Below are 17,714 nucleotides of genomic sequence, written 5' to 3' on the forward strand. Positions count from 1 at the left end.
ATCTGGAGTGTTACTGTGATGGAGTTCCAGAGCTTACAGGTAGATCTGGAGTGTTACTGTGAGGGAGGTATAGAGCTTACAGGTAGATCTGGAGTCTTACTGTGAGGGAGGTCTAGAGCTTACAGGTAGATCTGGAGTGTTACTGTGAGGGAGGTCTAGAGCTTACAGGTAGATCTGGAGTGTTACTGTGAGGGAGGTCTAGAGTTTACAGGTAGATCTGGAGTGTTACTGTGAGGGAGGTCTAGAGTTTACAGGTAGATCTGGAGTGTTACTGTGAGGGAGGTCTAGAGCTTACAGGTAGATCTGGAGTGTTACTGTGAGGGAGGTCTAGAGCTTACAGGTAGATCTGGAGTGTTACTCTGAGGGAGGTCTAGAGCTTACAGGTAGATCTGGAGTGTTACTATGAGGGAGTTCTAGAGCTTACAGGTAGATCTGGAGTGTTACTATGAGGGAGTTCTAGAGCTTACAGGTAGATCTGGAGTGTTACTATGAGGGAGTTCTAGAGCTTACAGGTAGATCTGGAGTGTTACTATGAGGGAGTTCTAGAGCTTACAGGTAGATCTGGAGTGTTACTATGAGGGAGTTCTAGAGCTTACAGGTAGATCTGGAGTGTTACTATGAGGGAGTTCTAGAGCTTACAGGTAGATCTGGAGTGTTACTATGAGGGAGTTCTAGAGCTTACAGGTAGATCTGGAGTGTTACTATGAGGGAGTTCTAGAGAGCTTGAGGGAGTTCTAGAGTACAGATCTGGAGTGTTACTATGAGGGAGTTCTAGAGCTTACAGGTAGATCTGGAGTGTTACTATGAGGGAGTTCTAGAGCTTACAGGTAGATCTGGAGTGTTACTATGAGGGAGTTCTAGAGCTTACAGGTAGATCTGGAGTGTTACTATGAGGGAGTTCTAGAGCTTACAGGTAGATCTGGAGTGTTACTATGAGGGAGTTCTAGAGCTTACAGGTAGATCTGGAGTGTTACTATGAGGGAGTTCTAGAGCTTACAGGTAGATCTGGAGTGTTACTATGAGGGAGTTCTAGAGCTTACAGGTAGATCTGGAGTGTTACTATGAGGGAGTTCTAGAGCTTACAGGTAGATCTGGAGTGTTACTATGAGGGAGTTCTAGAGCTTACAGGTAGATCTGGAGTGTTACTATGAGGGAGTTCTAGAGCTTACAGGTAGATCTGGAGTGTTTTTTTGTTGTTGTTTTTTGTGTGTGAATTTTACCCCTTTTTCTCCCCAATTTCGTGGTATCCAATTGTTGTCTCATCGCTACAACTCCCGTACGGGCTCGGGAGAGACGAAGGTTGAAAGTCATGCGTCCTCCGATACACAACCCAACCAGCCGTACTGCTTCTTAATACAGCGCGCATCCAACCCGGAAGCCAGCCGCACCAATGTGTTGGAGGGTACACCGTGCACCTGGCAACCTTGGTTAGCGCTCACTGAGCCCGGCCCGCCACAGGAGTCGCTGGTGCGCGATGAGTTTCTAGAGCTTACAGGTAGATCTGGAGTGTTACTGTGAGGTGAGTTTCTAGAGCTTACAGGTAGATAGGGAGTGTTACTGCGAGGGAGGTCTTACAGGTAGATAGGGAGTGTTACTGTGAGGGAGGTCTTACAGGTAGATCTGGAGTGTTACTGTGAGGGAGGTCTTACAGGTAGATCTGGAGTGTTACTGTGAGGGAGGTCTTACAGGTAGATCTGGAGTGTTACTGTGAGGGAGGTCTAGAGACTACAGGTAGATAGGGAGTGTTACTGTGAGGGAGGTTGTTAAGGGAATTTTTATCAATGATGACTAATTATGTATACATTTCAATCAGGACTGACTAATCCGAATGCTATTATGCTACTGTACATGTATGCATTTTCTCTCTTGCTCCCAGTATTGAATATAATGTAGTGAATGTAGTCAAGAGTTTAGAACAATGACGGTCTGTTCCTTGGTACAAATGAATGAACTATGAATCCAGACTGTCTAGAATGCTTATCTACACTGACTGACCTTGGCTCTAGGCGAGGAGGGAAAGCTTGAGAGCTATAGAGCCTTTATACCAGTGTCAAGAAGAGACAGAACATTTAGAAAACGCTGACGTCATTTTCAGTTTATAACCTGTGGTAAAATGTGTATGAACTCAGTACTCTCTTGAATAAAGGCTGTTACTTGACTTTCAAGACCGGACTCTGTCCATTCCTATAAAATAAGGGTCTTACAAATTCTTATGAATTGACAGAGTGTTTAATTTTAATTGGGAATTAAAACAGAGGAATTAAATTCCTTCAACAGAGGTCTAGAGCTTACAGGTAGATAGGGAGTGTTACTGTGAGGGAGGTCTTACAGGTAGATAGGGAGTGTTACTGTGAGGGAGGTCTTACAGGTAGATAGGGAGTGTTACTGTGAGGGAGGTCTTACAGGTAGATAGGGAGTGTTACTGTGAAGGAGTTCTAACCTTATAGTACTGTCCCATGGGCATGCCTTGCGGGTGGTACTGGCCTGGCCCCTGCCCCACAGGCATCCTCTGGCCCGGATAGTTGGGGGAGGGCATTGGCCTGGAGGGGTTAGAGGTGGGGTACTGACTCTGCTGGGGAGGGAACTGACCATTAGGACCATACTGCTGACCCCCGTAGTTTGGCTGTAAGGAAGAGAGAGAGATAGGGCGGGGGGGTATAGAAACAATCAATACCTTAAAACTGTTTTTTATTTTCATTAAGTGAGGAGGCATTAGTTTTAAGATGAAAAATAAAGGAAATTGACCTACTGGAGAAAGGCATGTACTATGGTCATACTATACTGAAAGGAAAAGCACCCCCTCCCACCCACACCCACACACCCCATCCAACTCACCTCTCCAGGATAGGGCCTCTTCATTCCCTGCATAGGCATGGCCTGCCTGGGGCCTCCAGGTCCTCCGTAGCCCTGCTGGGACATCCTCTGGCCGTGAGCCCCAAAAGGCCCCATGGCTGAGGCTCGAGTTTGGTTCATGCCCATGGGAGGCCCACCCATGCTGGGGTTGTTCATGGCCTGGCCCATGCTGCCTGGGTTCATGCCTCCAGGGGGCCCTCTGGGTCCAGGCTGGTTCATGAACTGGTTGTTGTACGCCTGAGTTGGGCCCATCTGGAAGGAGGAACACATCTGGAAGGAGGAAAACAGGATGAAGAGACAGTTAGGTAGGAAGTTGCAGGTGTTATTAGTGTGTATGTAGTAATACCTGATTTTCCGCAGGCACAAAACAGGACATTATAACTAAATAACTGAAGTTGTTTCTAAATTTTAGTATTATGGTAATGTGTACTGTCTGTGTGTGTGTGTCCGTACCTGTCCATACTGGTTCATCTCTTTGTTCTGGGTCTCTTGCTGCATGGCTGCCACGGTAGCTGTTGCCGTGGCGGTTGCCGTAGCAGCGGCGGCAGCGACAGCGGCAGCAGCAGCGGCAGCTGCTGGTTGGGTGAAGTCGCCAGGCTGGCGGGAGTGTTGGGGCATCCCCATCCCCCCTGGGGGAGTGTTAGGACCACCTGGGTAACTAGATCATGGAAACAACATGAATTAGAGCTGTGTACTGCATGTGTGAAAAGGTAAGAAAAGCATAGAGAAGAACAATAAACAGAAGGTTAACTTCACACATGTCTGTGCATGGCCTCTTACCTCCCGCTGTAGCCCCCTCCACTGGGGTATCCCTGCCTGCCATACATCCCCTGCTGCATGTAGCCCGGGCCCTGGCCTCCCTTGGCCGGGAACTGCTGCTGCTGGCCGGAGAACTGGGGGGAGTTGAGGCCTGCCGGACCCCCAGACATACCCTGACCCATGGGGTTACCTCCTGGGTTCATATGGCTGGAGCTGTTGGCCAACACCTGGGGGAAGAAGGTATCCTTGATAAAGCATTTTGGTTAGACACAGCAAACAGGGTTATGGCAACCATAAAATATGTAACTCTATGATGTCGACTCACTTTCTGGGGCTTGTGATATAAGCTTTGGGTGATACACATACAGAGAACCATATTTTGACCCACATCAGAATTCTGAATAAATGTGCCTAGGGGGATTTGGGATTTAGGGTCTGTCTTCATCAGGTACCTCAATTACTAGACAGAAATACAAAGGTGTGTTGTGTGTCTAAACATCAAGTAGTGTGTGCTGAAGTTTGTGTATGTGTTGTGTCTCACCTGACTCTGTGACGTGTTGGTCACACCCCACACGGTGGTAACCACAGACAATGACCCTGGGGGCTGGTTGTTGTTCTGTTGCCATGGAACCGAGTCGTAGGTAAATGACCCATCACTACAGTCCAAATACAAAACACACATATTAACCCATCACTGCAAGACAGACAGACAGACAGACAGACAGACAGACAGACAGACAGACAGACAGACAGACAGACAGACAGACAGACAGACAGACAGACAGACAGACAGACAGACAGACAGGCAGGCAGACAGACAGGCAGACAGACAGACAGACAGACAGACAGACAGACAGACAGACAGACAGACAGGCAGGCAGGCAGGCAGGCAGACAGACAGACAGACAGACAGGCAGGCAGGCACCACAGGGCAGATACACTAACGAGACAGCCGTGGCTTTCATTTGGCCATGTATGTAACACAACAGAGGATTGCATATCCGCCCAGAAATGTTCTCAGAATTCTTGGAAACATTTGGCCACGTATATGTCATTTGGAATATTTGGCATTAAAACTCCAAACAAATCCAAGGCTAGAATATGACTAACTAGAACATTATGAATAAACAAACTAAACTCTGCAGGGAGAAACACCGTGATGTAACAGGGAAGTAACGTTTATGGAAAGGAATGTGTTTTCACACACTCACGAAGGCACACACACACACACACACACACACACACACACACACACACACACACACACACACACACACACACACACACACACACACACACACACACACACACACACACATAGCTCTGGTGTTGGAAGGGACCAGATGTACAACGTCTCTTCAAGTTGGTAGAACACTTCTCAAGATGCTAGGCACAGAGCACAATTCTGGCAGCCAGACAGAGGTTTGGAATCGGAGCCATGTTTCTTAACTTAACAGCCCACTCCCTTGCTGTCTGTCTGTCTGTGTGTTTCTGTCCCTCTCCTTCAAGATAACTCTGCTAAGCTTGCCTTGGCTCACTTTCATGAAGAGAAAGACATACGTGTATTTATTCATTTATTTGAGGAGAGAAGAGGATAGTTTAGCTTAGAGATCTTTGACACCTATTCATTCAAGGGTTTTTCTTTATTTGTACTATTTTGTGGAATTTCTTTCCTTCTTAAAGAATTTGAGCCTATCAGTTGTGTTGTGACAAGGTAGGGTTGGTATACAGATGATAGCCCTGTTTGGTAAAAGACCAAGTCCATATTATGGCAAGAACAAATAAGCGAAGAGAAACGAAAGTTAACGTCAATTACATTAAGATATTAAGGTCAGTCAATATGGGAAATGTCAAGAACTTTGAACGTTTCTTAAAGTGCAGTCACAAAAACCATCAAGCTCTACGATGAAACTGGCTCTCATGAGGACCGCCACAGGAAAGGAAGACCCAGAGTTACCTCTGCTGCAGAGGATAAGTTCATTAGAGTTACACGCCTCAGAAATTGCAGCCCAAGTAACAGACACATCTCAGCATCAACTGTTCAGAGGAGACTGTGTGAATCAGGCCTTGATGTTTGAATTGCAGCAAAGAAACCACTACTAAATGACACCAATAAGAAGAAGAGACTTTCTTGGGCCAAGAAACATGAGCAATGGACATTAGACCGGTAGAAATCTGTCCAAATTTGAGATTTTTGTTTCCAACCGACGTGTCTTTGTGAGACGCAGAGTATGTGAATGGATGATCTCCGCATGTGTGGTTCCCAATGCGAAGCATGGAGGAGGTGTGATGGTGTGATGGTGCTTTGCTGATGATCACGGTCTGTGATTTATTTAGAATTCAAGGCACACTTAACCAGCATGGCTACCACGGCATTCTGCAGCGATACGCCATCCCATCTGGTTTGAGCTTAGTGGGACTATCATTCGTTTTTCAACAGGACAATGACCCAACACACCTCCAGGCTGTGTAAGGGCTATTTGACCAGGAAGGAGAGTGATGGAGTGCTGTATCAGATGACCTGGCCTCCACAATCACCTGACCTCAACCCAATTGAGATGGTTTGGGATGAGTTGGGTCTGCAGAGTGAAGGAAAAGCAGCCAACAAGTGCTAAACAAGACTTCCATTCCAGGTGAAGCTGGTTGAGAATAACAAGAGTGTGCAAAGCTGTCATCAAGGCAAAGGGTGGCTACTTTGAAGGATCTCAAACATAAAATATATTTTGATAATACATGATTCCATATGTGTTATTTCATAGTTGTGATGTCTTCACTATTATTCTACAATGTAGAAAATAGTAAAAATAAAGAAAAACCCTTGAATGAGTAGGTGTGTCCAAACTTTGGACTGGTACTGTAAGTAGGGATGAAACGATTCACAGATCGGTCCCTGATTCAAATGTTTAAGGTAAGAGTGCATCGGTCTGTGGGAGCCCCAAACCGATCCAAATGAAGCATGCATCAGTCAGAAAACCCATTCAAACTTTACTAATCAGCAGTTCACTAATGTTTGTTACTCAGATTGTTTTATTCTAAAAATAACTCTTATCTGTTGTGACTGAATTGATGCGTCCTCTCCTTTAGTTCAGTAGCCTATACAACTTTTATGCATGAAACTGCATATGACAACTGTGTGCACAGTGTGGGAGACACAGCTGCTCGCGCCACAAAGAGGTAGGCTCTCTGTTCTAATAAGCTATCCGTACATCTGGCACCCTCAGCATTTAGATGCTATCCGTACATCTGGCACCCTCAGCATTTAGATGCTATCCGTACATCTGGCACCCTCAGCATTTAGATGCTATCCGTACATCTGGCACCCTCAGCATTTAGATGCTATCCGTACATCTGGCACCCTCAGCATTTAGATGCTATCCGTACATCTGGCACCCTCAGCATTTAGATGCTTGTAAAATGGCTTTCGCAATGTCAAATCATAGGCTTTATTAGTTGAGTGACAACCAATGTAATTTGCTGGGTCAATGTTACCAAACGCACTGTAGAGAATTGTGTTCCACCAGAGGTGTGTAGCTGCCAGAATGGACGCACTGACAACGATGAGACAGCCTATAGGGAGGTCAGAGACCTGACAGTGTGGTGCCAGGACAACGACCTCTCCCTCAATGTGAGCAAGACAAAGGAGCTGATCGTGGACTACAGAAAAAGGAGAATCGAACAGGCCCCCATTAACATCGACAGGGCTGTAGTGGAGAGGGTCGAGAGTTTCAAGTTCCTTGGTGTCCACATCAACAAACTATCATGGTCCAAACACACCAAGACAGTCGTGAAGAGGGCAGGACAACACCTTTTCCCCCTCAGGAGACTGAGGGAGAAATGGGTACCCAGATCTTCAAAAAGTTCTACAGCTGCACCATTGAGAGCATTCTGTCCGGTTGCATCACCACCTGGTATGGCAACTGCTCAGCATCCGACCATAAGGGCTACAGAGGGTAGTGCACACGGCCCAGTACATCACTGGGGCCAAGCTTCCTGCCACTCAGGACCTATACACTAGGCAGTGTCAGAGGAAGCCCCAAAAATGGTCAAAGACTCCAATCACCCAAGTCATAGACGGTTCTCTCTGCTACCGTACGGCAAGCGGTACCGGAGAGCCAAGTCTAGGTCCAAAAGGCTCCTTAATAGCTTCTACCCCCAAGCCATAAGACTGCTGAACAATTAATCTTATGGCCACTCTGACTATTTACATTGACACCCCCCCTCTTTGTTTTTACACTGCTGCTACTCACTGTTGATTATTGATGCATAGTCACTTTACCCCTACCTACATGTACAAATGACCTCTAACCTGTACCCCCACACATTGACTCGGTACCGGTAACCCTGTATATAGCCTCGTTATTGTTATTTTATTGTGTTACTTTTTATTAAATGTTCTACTTTAGTTTATTATTTAGTAAATATTTTATTCACGATATTTATTGAACTTCATTGTTGGTTAAGGGCTTGTAAGTAAGTTCTACATCTGTGGTATTGGGCGCATGTGACAAATAATATTTGATCTCACAGCCAAATGCTAATTGGGGTTTTCAATCACTCAGATTTAATTGGACAAGTTAATCAGTGAGTGATTACAGATAACAAGGAGGGGACAAAAAGCATACATTTCCCTCACCCCTAATCTGATAGTGGGGTGGTAGATGCCCAATGGCTCAGTTTAAGTGCCTACACCAGTAGAGGCTGGTGGGAGGGGCTATAGGAGGACGGGCTCATAATGGCTGGAATGGAATATTTGGAACTGTCAAATGTGGTTTCCATATGTTTAATCAGTTTGATACGCTTCCATTTATTCCATTCCAGCCATTACAACGAGCCTATCCTCCTTATCGCTCCTCCCAACAGCCTCCACTGGCCCACACACGCGCACACACACACACACACATATCAGTTTAGAGAAGTCATCTCAGACAGGCCCAGCTCAGAGAGGCCCAGCTCAGAGAGGCCCAGCTCAGAGAGGCCCAGCTCAGAGAGGCCCAGCTCAGAGATTCCCAGCTCAGAGATTCCCAGCTCAGAGAGGCCCAGCTCAGAGAGGCCCAACTCAGAGAGGCCCAGCTCAGAGAGGCCCAGCTCAGAGATGCCCAGCTCAGAGATGCCCAGCTCAGAGAGGCCCAGCTCAGAGAGGCCCAGCTCAGAGAGGCCCAGCTCAGAGATGCCCAGCTCAGAGAGGCCCAGCTCAGAGATGCACAGCTCAGAGAGGCCCAGCTCAGAGATGCCCAGCTCAGAGATGCCCAGCTCAGAGAGGCCCAGCTCAGAGATGCCCAGCTCAGAGGCCCAGCTCAGAGAGGCCCAGCTCAGAGAGGCCCAGCTCAGAGAGGCCCAGCTCAGAGAGGCCCAGCTCAGAGATGCACAGCTCAGAGAGGCCCAGCTCAGAGATGCCCAGCTCAGAGAGGCCCAGCTCAGAGAGGCCCAGCTCAGAGAGGCCCAGCTCAGAGATGCACAGCTCAGAGAGGCCCAGCTCAGAGAGGCCCACCTCAGAGAGGCCCAGCTCAGAGATTCCCAGCTCAGAGATTCCCAGCTCAGAGAGGCCCAGCTCAGAGAGGCCCAACTCAGAGAGGCCCAGCTCAGAGAGGCCCAACTCAGAGAGGCCCAGCTCAGAGATGCCCAGCTCAGAGATGCCCAGCTCAGAGAGGCCCAGCTCAGAGAGGCCCAACTCAGAGAGGCCCAACTCCTGAGCTCCCATCAGCAGCGGATGTGAATTTAAAATGGAAAATGAATGTGTTCATGCAACAAATGTTAGTGCATCGAATCGAATCCTGTATCATATCGGAGCCCATGCATCTAGCTGCGTATAAAATAGTTTTAGCTCAACATTGTTTAAGTTAACATGATCGATCCAGTTTAAACCAGAGAACCAATGAGAGAACTTGTGTTTACATGAAATGTGTTCACACCTGTAGTTCTGAATATGACAATGTATCTCTATGTGTCAAACAGAAAACATGGGACAGTAAAGTAGGCAATCCATAAGCTGGCAAAAACACTGTACATCAGTCACTCTGACAGACACACACTGACCCGTGTGAGAGTCCTCCAGGGGGTTTCATGGTGTTCATGTTGGGCTGCATGGGGACTTTGCCCTGCGGAGGCTCATTCTGTCTGCTCTTCTGGTGACGCAACAGCAGGAGGCGACCCAGCTCCTCGCACCACGATGACAGCAGGGCTACAGGAAAGAAACACACACACTCGTGTCAGTCTGATAACGATGTAGGACACACACACACACACACACACAGGTCGGTCTATACTCCAGTCTGTCGGTCTCTAGTATGTCTCCAGTATGTCAGTTTGAAGTAAGTCAGTCTATTACCAAACCTATGATTATGTTTTCTTGACTACTTTGGACTCTCTGAAAGTTAAAAACATGATACAAAATATCTCAATTGATTCATGAACGATGTTCCTGTTTTGTTCTGCCTAATACATGTTGCTTCTCCCTCTTCAAGTTGGATGGCAGTTCTGCCTACTGCCACATGATGGAACCCTAACACAGTAAAGCCTGTCTGTTGCTTCCTGTCAGCCAGTGTAGATCTCATTGACTGAATGAATCTCAGTGCAGTACATCGGCTCTGATCCCTCTAGAAGAGACATCCCTGGCTTTCTGAAGAGGATGGGTGAAACACACAGAGAGAGATCGTGAGAGAGACAGAGGGAGAAAGAGATACAGAGAAAGAGGGGGATATTGAGTGAGTACGCCGTCCTCTCCCCTCCTTTCCTCACCTCCTCCTCTAACCACTCCTCCTCTTCAATGGAACCCAGTGACTAATCAGACTGCTCAGCATCTTCAGTCATCTTCGGTGCATGTTACAGTCTGCTGCACCAGACAGGCAAACATCATTATGAGACAGTTAACTGTCTGCTGCACCAGACAGGCAAACATCGTTATGAGACAGGTAACTGTCTACTGCACCAGGCAGGCAAACATCGTTATGACATGTGCATGATGTACATTAGAAGAGTTATCGAGGTCTAACCTCTTAACACAGAAAATAAGCTCAAAGGAGTTTGAGATCGAACAGCAAAGCCTTAATTGAGCAATGAATAGGGGAGAGGAGAGAGAAGGAGATGAGAGAAGGGGAGAGAAGAGAAAGGAGGAGAACAGAACAGAGCAGAGTGAGATACACCAAGCCAATCTTTAAGCAGACAGCATTTCAGAGCTTGAGGGAGGAGAGACTCAGCCCTCTTATTTGACGGGGAATTATTCCACCCTGCCATTACAGAGAGCTTATCTCCCCACTAAATCACCACCTCTGTCCTCCCTCCGCACACCCAGCCTGTTGCAAGACCAGCTATTTACACCCAGGCTGTGTCCCAAATGGACCCTTTCCTCATTATGACCAGAGCCTCCCATGGTGCTCTGGTCAAACAAAGTGCACTATAGGGTGCTATTTGAAATTGGGACATACCCCCGCACGAACAACAAAGGGCTCAGCTCATACACAGTATAGGCCATAGAAAGAGAGAGAGAGAGAGAGAGAGAGAGAGAGAGAGAGAGAGAGAGAGAGAGAGGGAGAGAGAGAGGGAGAGAGAGAGAGAGCGTGAGAGAGAAAGGGGAGAGAGATGGAGAAAGAGGGAAAGAGGGAGTGATGGCGAGAGAGAAAGAGAGGGTGAGAGAGAGAGAGAGTCAGGGGTGAAAGGAAGAAGTTGAAATATATTGTACCACTGCACCTCTCTTCAATAACGAAGCTGGATTGATTAGTTGATTGTATTGGATACATAAACATGTCAGTGACTTATTCCATTGTCGTTCGTCTAGAAAGTGACATCACCAACAGAAAACAGAATGGTGAAAGCAGCAATCAGACCGGTTCCACCAGGCTATCCCCTGTCCATCCCAGAACCCCTCTCCACTTGCCCCAGTCTGTTCCGGGGGGATTTTTCCACAAGGAACAGATCTAGAATCAGCATCCCCTCCCCCGATCCTACCTTTACCATTAGCGGGGGAAATGCAAAATGACTCAAAGATCAGCGTCTAGGAGCAACTTTACCCTTCTCAGTCCCAGTCTGCCGTAGTACTGTAGCTGCTCTCTCCCAGCGAGTGAGTCAGTGAACAGTAAGCAGATTAAGTAGACTTCTAAGCCCTCTCTGTAAACCCTTCTGTGCATGGCTCCCCTTCTAAGAATATCAGCCTTTTTCCTGAGATAATGCCTGCAGACATATGGCTATGGGTGATCGGAACAGGTGAGTTCAAAATGACTAGTGGTGGTAGTAGTTGTGGTAGTATCAGTAGTAGTAGTAGTAGCAGAAGTCATAGTAGTAGTAGTAGTAGTAGTATCAGTAGTAGTAACAGTAACAGTAGTAGTAGCAGCAGTATAGTAGTAGCAGTAGTAGTAGTAGCAGTAGTAGTAGTAGTAGCAGCAGTAGTTATAGTAGTGGTAGTAGTATTAGTGATGGTAGTAGTAGTAGTAGTGGTAGTAGCGGTAGTAGTAGTAGCAGCAGCAGTAGTAGTAGCAGCAGTAGTATTAGTAGTAGTAGCAGCAGTAGTTGTAGTAGTAGTAGTGATGGTAGTAGCAGCAGCAGTAATAGCAATAGTAGTAGTAGCAGTAGAAGTGGTAGAAGTAGTAGTTGTAGTAGTAGCAGCAGTAGTGGTAGTAGTAGTTGCAGTAGTAGTAGTAGCAGCAGTAGTAGTAGTAGCAGTAGAAGTGGTAGTAGTAGTTGTAGTAGTAGCAGCAGAAGCAGTAGTAGTGGTAGTAGAAGTAGCAGCAGTAGAAGTGGTCGTAGTAGTAGTAGCAGCAGTATAGCAGTAGCAGTTGTAGTAGTGGTAGTAGCAGCAGTAGTAGTTGTAGTAGTGGTAGTAGTAGTAGCAGTAGAAGTGGTAGTAGTAGTAGTTGTAGTAGTAGCAGCAGTATAGTAGTAGTAGCAGCAGTAGTAGTTGCAGCAGCAGTATTAGTAGCAGCAGCAGTATAGTAGTAGTAGTAGTAGCAGCAGTATAGTTGTAGTAGTAGCAGCAGTAGAAGTGGTAGTAGTAGTAGTAGCAGCAGTATAGTAGTAGCAGCAGTATAGTAGCAGCAGCAGCAGTAGTAGCAGCAGTAGTAGTTGTAGTAGTGGTAGTAATAGTAGTAGCAGCAGTAGTAGTTGTAGTAGTGGTAGTAGTAGTAGCAGTAGAAGAAGTAGTAGTTGTAGTAGTAGCAGCAGTAGTGGTAGTAGTAGTACAATTTAGTCATTTAGCAGACACTCTTATCCAGAGTGACTTTCAGTAGTGACTGGATACATTTTCATGCTGGTCCCCAGTAGCAGCAGTAGAAGTGGTAGTAGTAGTAGTAGCAGCAGCAGTATAGTAGTAGCAGCAGCAGTAGTAGCAGCAGTAGTAGTTGTAGTAGTGGCAGTAGTAGTAGTAGCAGCAGTAGTAGTTCTAGTAGTGGTAGTAGTAGTAGAAGTGGTAGAAGTAGTAGTAGTAGCAGTAGTAGTAGTAGTAGCAGCAGTAGTAACAGTTGTAGTAGTAGCAGCAGTAGTGTTAGTAGTAGTAGCAGTAGTGTTAGTAGTAGCAGCAGTAGTGGTAGTAGTAGCAGCAGCAGTAGTAGCAGTAGAAGTGGTAGTAGTAGTAGTTGTTGTAGTAGTAGCAGTAGTAGTAGTAGTAGTAGCAGCAGTAGTAGCAGTAGTAGTAGAAGTGGTAGAAGTAGTAGTTGTTGTAGTAGTAGCAGTAGTAGTAGTAGTAGTAGTAGCAGCAGTAGTAGCAGTAGTAGTTGTAGTAGTAGCAGCAGCAGTAGTAGCAGTAGAAGTGGTAGTAGTAGTAGTTGTTGTAGTAGCAGCAGTAGTAGCAGAAGTGGTAGAAGTAGTAGTTGTTGTAGTAGTAGCAGTAGTAGTAGTAGTAGTAGCAGCAGTAGTAGCAGTAGTAGTTGTAGTAGTAGCAGCAGTAGTGTTAGTAGTAGCAGCAGTAGTGTTAGTAGTAGCAGCAGTAGTGTTAGTAGTAGCAGCAGTCGTGTTAGTAGTAGCAGCAGTAGTGGTAGTAGTAGCAGCAGCAGTAGTGTTAGTAGTAGCAGCAGTAGTGTTAGTAGTAGCAGCAGTAGTGGTAGTAGTAGCAGCAGCAGTAGTGTTAGTAGTAGCAGCAGCAGTAGTGTTAGTAGTAGCAGCAGTAGTGGTAGTAGTAGCAGCAGCAGTAGTGTTAGTAGTAGCAGCAGTAGTGTTAGTAGTGGCAGCAGTAGTGTTAGTAGTAGCAGTAGTAGTTGTAGTAGTAGCAGCAGTAGTGTTAGTAGTAGCAGCAGTAGTGTTAGTAGTAGCAGCAGTCGTGTTAGTAGTAGCAGCAGTAGTAGCAGCAGTAGTGTTAGTAGTAGCAGCAGTTGTGGTAGTAGTAGCAGCAGTAGTAGCAGCAGTAGTGTTAGTAGTAGCAGCAGTCGTGTTAGTAGTAGCAGCAGTAGTGGTAGTAGTAGCAGCAGCAGTAGTAGCAGTAGAAGTGGTAGTAGTCGTAGTAGTAGCAGCAGTAGTGGTAGTAGTAGTAGCAGTAGTGGTAGTAGTACGTGGTAGTAGTAGTAGTGGTGGTGAACGGAAAGGCTTTGGAGCAACGAACCGCCCTTGCTGTCTCTGCCTGGTCGGTTCCCTTCTTTCCACTGGGTTTCTCTGCCTCTAACCATATTACAGGGGCTGAGTCACTGGCTTACTGGTGCTCTTTCATGCCGTCCCTAGGAGGGGTGTGCCACTTGAGTGGGTTGAGTCACTGATGTGATCTTCCTGTCTGGGTTGGCGCACCCCCTTGGGTTGTGCCGTGGCGGAGATCTTTGTGGGCTATACTCGGCCTGGTCTCAGGATGGTAAGTTGGTGGTTGAAGATATCCCTCTAGTAGTGTGGGGGCTGTGCTTTGGCAAAGTGGGTGGGGTTATATCCTTCCTGTTTGGCCCTGTCTGGGGGTATCATCGGGTGGGGCCATAGTGTCTCCTGACCCCTCCTGTCTCAGCCTCCAGTATTTGTGCTGCAGTAGTTTATGTGTCGAGGGGCTAGGATCAGTTTGTTATATCTGGAGTACTTCTCCTGTCTTATCCGGGGTCCTGTGTAAATTTAAGTATGCTCTCTCTCTTTCTCTCTTTCTTTCTCTCTCTCTGAGGACCTGAGCCCTAGGACCATGCCTCAGGACTACCTGGCATGATGTCCCTAGTCCACCTGGCCGTGCTGCTGCTCCAGTTTCAACTGTTCTGCCTGCGGCTATGGAATCCTGACCTGTTCACCGGACGTGCTACCTGTCCCAGACCTACTATTTGACCATGCTGGTCATTTATGAACATTTGAACATCTTGGCCATGTTCTGTTATAATCTCCACCCGGCACAGACAGAAGAGGACTGGCCACCCTTCATAGCCTGGTTCCTCTCTAGGTTTCTTCCTAGGTTTTGGCCTTTCTAGGGAGTTTTTCCTAGCCAATGTACTTCAACACCTTCATTGCTTGCTGTTTGGGGTTTTAGGCTGGGTTTCTGTATTGAGATATCAGCTGGATGTACGAAGGGCTATATAAATATATTTGATTTTGATTTGGTAGTAGTAGCAGCAGTAGTGGTAGTAGTAGCAGCAGTTGTGGTAGTAGTAGCAGCAGTAGTAGCAGCAGTAGTGGTAGTAGTAGCAGCAGTTGTGGTAGTAGTAGCAGCAGTAGTAGCAGCAGTTGTGGTAGTAGTAGCTGCAGTTGTGGTAGTAGTAGCAGCAGTAGTAGCAGCAGTAGTGGTAGTAGTAGCAGCAGTAGTAGCAGCAGTTGTGGTAGTAGTAGCAGCAGTAGTAGCAGCAGTAGTGGTAGTAGTAGCAGCAGTTGTGGTAGTAGTAGCAGCAGTAGTAGCAGCAGTTGTGGCATTAGTAGCTGCAGTTGTGGTAGTAGTAGCAGCAGTAGTGGTAGTAGTAGTAGCAGCAGTTGTGGTAGTAGTAGCAGCAGTAGTAGCAGCAGTAGTGGTAGTAGTAGCAGCAGTAGTAGCAGCAGTAGTGGTAGTAGTACCAGCAGTAGTTGTGGTAGTAGTAGCAGCAGTAGTAGCAGCAGTAGTGGTAGTAGTAGCAGCAGTAGTAGCAGCAGTAGTGGTAGTAGTAGCAGCAGTAGTGGTAGTAGTAGTAGCAGCAGTTGTGGTAGTAGTAGCAGTAGTAGTAGCAGCAGTAGTGGTAGTAGTAGCAGTAGTAGTAGCAGCAGTAGTGGTAGTAGTAGCAGCAGTAGTAGCAGCAGTTGTGGCAGTAGTAGAGGCAGTAGTAGCAGCAGTTGTGGCAGTAGTAGCAGCAGTTGTGGTAGTAGTATCAGCAGTAGTGGGAGTAGTAGCAGCAGTTGTGGTAGTAGTAGCAGCAGTAGCAGCAGCAGTAGTGGTAGTAGTAGCAGCAGTTGTGGTAGTAGTATCAGCAGTAGTAGCAGCAGTAGTGGTAGTAGTAGCAGTAGTGGTGGTAGTAGTATCAGCAGTAGCAGCAGCAGTAGTGGTAGTAGTAGCAGCAGTAGTGGTGGTAGTACAGCAGTAGTAGTAGTAGTAGTAGTGGTAGTAGTAGCAGCAGTTGTGGTAGTAGTAGCAGCAGTTGTGGTAGTAGTAGTGGTAGTAGTAGCAGCAGTAGTGGTAGTAGTAGCAGCAGTTGTGGTTGTAGTAATAGCAGCAGTAGCAGTAGTAGTGGTAGTAGTAGTAGTAGTTGTAGTATTAGCAGCAGTAGTGGTGGTAGTGGCAGCAGTAGTAGCAGTAGTAGTGGTAGAGGTAGTAGTAGTAGCAGTAGTAGTAGTTGTGGTAGCGGTAGTAGTAGTAGCAGCAGTATAGTAGTAGCAGGAGTAGTAGCAGCAATAGTATAGTAGTAGTAATAGCAGGGATTAAGTAATCTGCTCGTCTCTCCTTCTCCAACTCTCCCTAACGCTCCCTCCATAATGCTCTCCCTCCATAACGCTCTCCCTCCCTAACTCTCTCTCTCTCAGCTCTACAGTAATTAGTATTGGGAGTTTCCTTGTACATGAGGACTTGCCCTCTATCATTAGTTAATGGGGACACAGCAGCCTGTTTCCCGGGTTACAATTCCTGCAGTTCACACAGGCTGGATGACTCAGATGTTTTAGCTAGTGGAGGTGAGACTGTCTCCAGGGAATCTCCTCTTCCACACTGAAAGGTACAGGCACGACAAAAGTATGTGGACACCCATTCAAATGACTGGATTCTGCTATTTCAGCCACATCGTTGGTGACAAGTGCACACAGCCATGCAATCTCCATAGACAAACATTGGCAGTAGAATGACCTCAACATGGCACCGTCATAGGATACCACCTTTCCAATAAGTCAGTTCGTAAAATTTCTGCCCTGTTAGAGCTGTCCTGGTCAACTGTGAGTGCTGTTATTGTGAAGTGGATGGCTCAGCCACGAAGTAGTAGGCCTCACGAGCTCACAGAACGGGGCCGCCAACTGCTGAAGTGTGTAGAACATAACAATTGTATGTCCTTGTTTGCAACACTCACTACTGAGTTCCAAACTGTCTCTGGAAGCAACGTCAGCACAAGAACTGTTCGTCGGGAGATTAATGAAATGGGTTTCCATGGCCGAGTAGCTGCACACAAGCCTAAGATCACCATGGGCAATGCCAAGAGTCGGCTGGAGTGGTGTAAAGCTTGCCTTCTCTGGAGTGATGAATCACACTTCACCATCTGCCAGTATGACAGACTAGTCTGGGGATGCCCAGGAGAACGCTACCTGCCGAAATGCATAGCCCCAGCTGTAAAGTTTGGTGGAGAAGGAATAATGGTCTGGGGCTGTTTTTCATGGTTCGGGCTAGGCCCCAGTGAAGGGAAATCTTAACACTACAGCATACAATTACATTCTTGATGATTCTGTGCTTCCAACTTTGTGGCAGCAGTTTGGGGAAGGTCCTTTCCTGTTTCAACATGACAACGCCCCTGTACACAAAGCCAGGTCGATACAGAAATGGTTTGTTGAGATCAGTGTGGAAGAACTTGACTGGCCTGAACAGAGCCCTGACATCAACCCCACTGAACACCTTCGGGATGAATTGGAATGCAGACTGTGAGCCAGGCCTAATCGCCCAACATCAGTGCCCAACCTCACTAATGCTCTTGTGTCTGAATGGAAGCAAGTCCCCGCAGCAATCTTCCAACATCTAGTGGAAAGCCTTCCCAGAATAGTGAGTCTGATATAGCAGCAAAGGGGGGACCATT

At 46.9% G+C, this 17,714-nt stretch overlaps 1 protein-coding gene across 13 annotated transcripts in view; it reads right to left on the reverse strand.

Annotated features, from left to right (window-relative positions):
* LOC118375470 (zinc finger MIZ domain-containing protein 1-like) overlaps nt 1-17,714 on the reverse strand; it is a 316,755-nt gene that overhangs the window by 16,027 nt on the left and 283,014 nt on the right. For all 13 annotated transcript variants that reach the window (XM_052498707.1, XM_052498708.1, XM_052498704.1 and 10 more), the window contains 6 exons: nt 9,646-9,790; nt 4,154-4,268; nt 3,634-3,839; nt 3,307-3,511; nt 2,836-3,123; nt 2,441-2,623 (listed from right to left, as the gene is read on the reverse strand). In XM_052498707.1, coding sequence (XP_052354667.1) covers nt 2,441-2,623; nt 2,836-3,123; nt 3,307-3,511; nt 3,634-3,839; nt 4,154-4,268; nt 9,646-9,790 — 1,142 coding nt within the window. The remainder of the gene's footprint in view (nt 1-2,440; nt 2,624-2,835; nt 3,124-3,306; nt 3,512-3,633; nt 3,840-4,153; nt 4,269-9,645; nt 9,791-17,714) is intronic.

The sequence above is a fragment of the Oncorhynchus keta genome, chromosome 36, assembly GCF_023373465.1.
Source record: "Oncorhynchus keta strain PuntledgeMale-10-30-2019 chromosome 36, Oket_V2, whole genome shotgun sequence".
Taxonomy (NCBI): Eukaryota; Metazoa; Chordata; class Actinopteri; order Salmoniformes; family Salmonidae; genus Oncorhynchus; species Oncorhynchus keta.